The 2,775-nt window shown below is 29.0% G+C and overlaps 1 protein-coding gene across 1 annotated transcript; it reads left to right on the top strand.

Moving 5' to 3' along the window:
* LOC132755399 (adrenocorticotropic hormone receptor-like) lies at nt 1-2,068 on the top strand. Its single transcript, XM_060746265.1, has one exon. It carries the CDS (start codon nt 815-817, stop codon nt 1,790-1,792), a length of 978 nt encoding a protein of 325 aa, XP_060602248.1. The 5' UTR covers nt 1-814; the 3' UTR covers nt 1,793-2,068.
* Nucleotides 2,069-2,775: the final 707 nt, after the last annotated feature.

The following is a 2,775-nucleotide window of genomic DNA, read 5'->3' as shown; positions in this document are numbered from 1 at the left end:
ATAAATTGAATAAATTATCTAATGTTAAACAAGAAGAATATGCTCAATTAAATATCGTTTGTAAAACAAGAGGAATATAATGAATAAAATACTTTATGTAAAACAAAACGGATATAATGAATAAAGAATCTTTAGTAAAATAAGAATGTTGTAATGAACGAAGCGTTGTTTGTAAATCAAAATGGGTATAAACTGATAAACCATCTTATGTAAAATAAGAAGAATAAAGAATTAAAAAAATAAATTATATGATTTTCACTTAAATATCAAGGAAAAAAAAGTTAATTATTTGTATAAATAAATCAGTTTGTGCTCAGTACTGTAGTTTATTCAACAAAAGGGAGTACAACGAGAATAGTTATGTCGAATATGATGACAGATGAAACGTTATTTCTTATTGGCGTGTACAAGTTTGTGTAATTATAAGCATTAGATAGAGACATTTTACTCGATAGATATATCAAATGAAAGTAGGAAAACATCTGTGAGACTCATTTTGGAGGACAATTCTAATTTTTATAGTTTTAATTGGTGAAATCTTGAAAGAGGAAATAATACTTATGATTGAAGATATTTACAAAACCTTGAAGAGATCTACAAGATGAAAACGTTTAACTAATATAAAACTACAAAAGTTTCAATCAGACATGGAATCAAAATGAAAACCTGTCAATGAACCATTGTTCAAAATATGTCAAGAATACCATTTGGTGTCTTTAGTTTCAACCAAGTACCAAGTGAGTTTTTAAACACAATTGAGTAATAAAGAGCATTCAGATCAAATCAGTAGTGAACATAAGCACCGACGGACATAATGGATGAGGAAAATAACACTATTCAAACTAATTTAACAACAGAACGTTTTTTCAATAATGCTACCACAACTGATTTCTTTGATTGGAGCCTTCAAAACAGGAATGCATATTATGTCAACCTTATAGAACGTATTATAGCATTATTTGGTATCTTATTAAATGCCATAACAATTATAATGCTATTATCATTAGATGGTCGATTAAAGACACAGCTGAAACTCATTCTCAGTTTGGCAATTTCAGATGGCTTAGTAGCATGCTCCCATTTTATTTTGACATTTTATATTTTTCCCAGCGCATTGAAAGCACACAAGATTTCTGTTTTGCCTGTTTTAGAGAAAATAATTGTTAATACTGTATTGGCATTCTTATACACAGTATCACAATTTGCTGGTTTGGGGACAATGTGTGCAATTACAGTTGATATATTTATCAAAGTGAGGAAACCTTTGCGGTATAAAATATTGATGTCAAAAAGACGCGGGAACATTATAATACCATGTTTATGGGGTATACCGATCTTGCTATTGCTAACGCTCTCTGTTTTTGCTGTTTATCAGTTTAACATCACACTTCTTTCATATATGTACATGTACGGAAGCATATTGTACTGTGTGATTTGTCTTATTTTCTTTTTTATATGTATGCCGATTTACATCAGCATATTCTGTACCATACGGTCTTTCATGCTGAGACAACCATCTGCATATAGACACAGTACAAAAAAGACAGCCATCACGTTCCTTCTTATAATGGCTACCTACTTCATATGTATTTTGCCAAATATTGCATTTGTTTTAATTTTTACCGCTAATTTATCCTATCAAGAAAGAATGTTAGCCCTAGACGTTGCAAGTTGTTTATATACACTGAACACTGTTTTAGATCCAATTATTTATGCAACCAGAATCCCCGAAATTCGGACAAGATATAAAAGATTTTGTAACACCATGCATCCCTGTATACACCACTACTGAGTAGGTAACCTGGGGATAAATACTGAATTCTGAATGGTACTTACAGTTTCTTTGCATGGTGTAAACTAAGAAACGTTGTGAATAATAAATTATATGTATATTTTGAAAATTGTATCGTTATGTTCATGGTCAATATTTTAAAATAATGTGTATACTCTGTAAACTTTGTCTTTGCGCTCATTGTCAATATATAAGATAATGTATAAAATATACTGTAAAATTTTATCATTGTGCTCATTGTGAATATATAAATAAAGTGTAAGATATACTGTAAAATTTTATCATTGTGCTCATTGTGAATACATAAATAATGTGTATACTGTAAAAATATTATCGTTTCGTTGATTATAAATATATATATGGAACTTAAAGGGTTTTTTTTGTCACAAAAACATGTATCCCAACTATGCCATACTGTACCATGCTCAACTGTCATTTATGAAATCTGGTGAAGATGTTTTATAGTTGCCTGAGCGATAATATACATTTGTTTTCTGACGTCATTGATACAGCTCAATCGATCCAAACATGTACTTTTGTTTTCAATGTCTGTGTGTTTTGCGACATTTAGTGATTTCATTAATTCACTAACCCGTTAATGTTATGTTATGAATGGTATTTGTACACTGTTCTATAATTGACATTTTGTTTTGTTATAATTATCCTTTTAATTTGTTATGGTTTCAAATGTCATTTCTATTAAGTGTTATTTCGTCATTTATATGCTTAAATCATAATTAAATGTCATTTCCATATATTTAGCTCAATTCCCAAACAAGCAATTGATAAATAAAGACCCTAACGTGCATGAAAATAAATCATTTGTAAACTTGTTCTAGAATTCTAATAAACAAAAAAAAAATCGTGTTTGAGCGAGTTTTAACTAAAAAGGTTTACAAAGTGTTAATTAAAAAAAATGCATGTAGTTCAAAAGATATTCCATTATACTTATCTTAAGACAAATATTAAAAATATTAGAAATG

Source organism: Ruditapes philippinarum, unplaced genomic scaffold, assembly GCF_026571515.1.
Source record: "Ruditapes philippinarum isolate M1 unplaced genomic scaffold, ASM2657151v2 ctg3322_1_1_1_1, whole genome shotgun sequence".
NCBI lineage: Eukaryota > Metazoa > Mollusca > Bivalvia > Venerida > Veneridae > Ruditapes > Ruditapes philippinarum.
Note: the sequence above shows the minus strand (reverse complement) of the source record. Positions and strands in the feature narration are given on the sequence as shown.

What these genes read in the sequence shown, in the direction of transcription:
- LOC132755399 (XM_060746265.1), top strand. Translation starts at nt 815, where the DNA reads ATGGATGAGGAAAATAACACTATTCAAACTAATTTAACAACAGAACGT.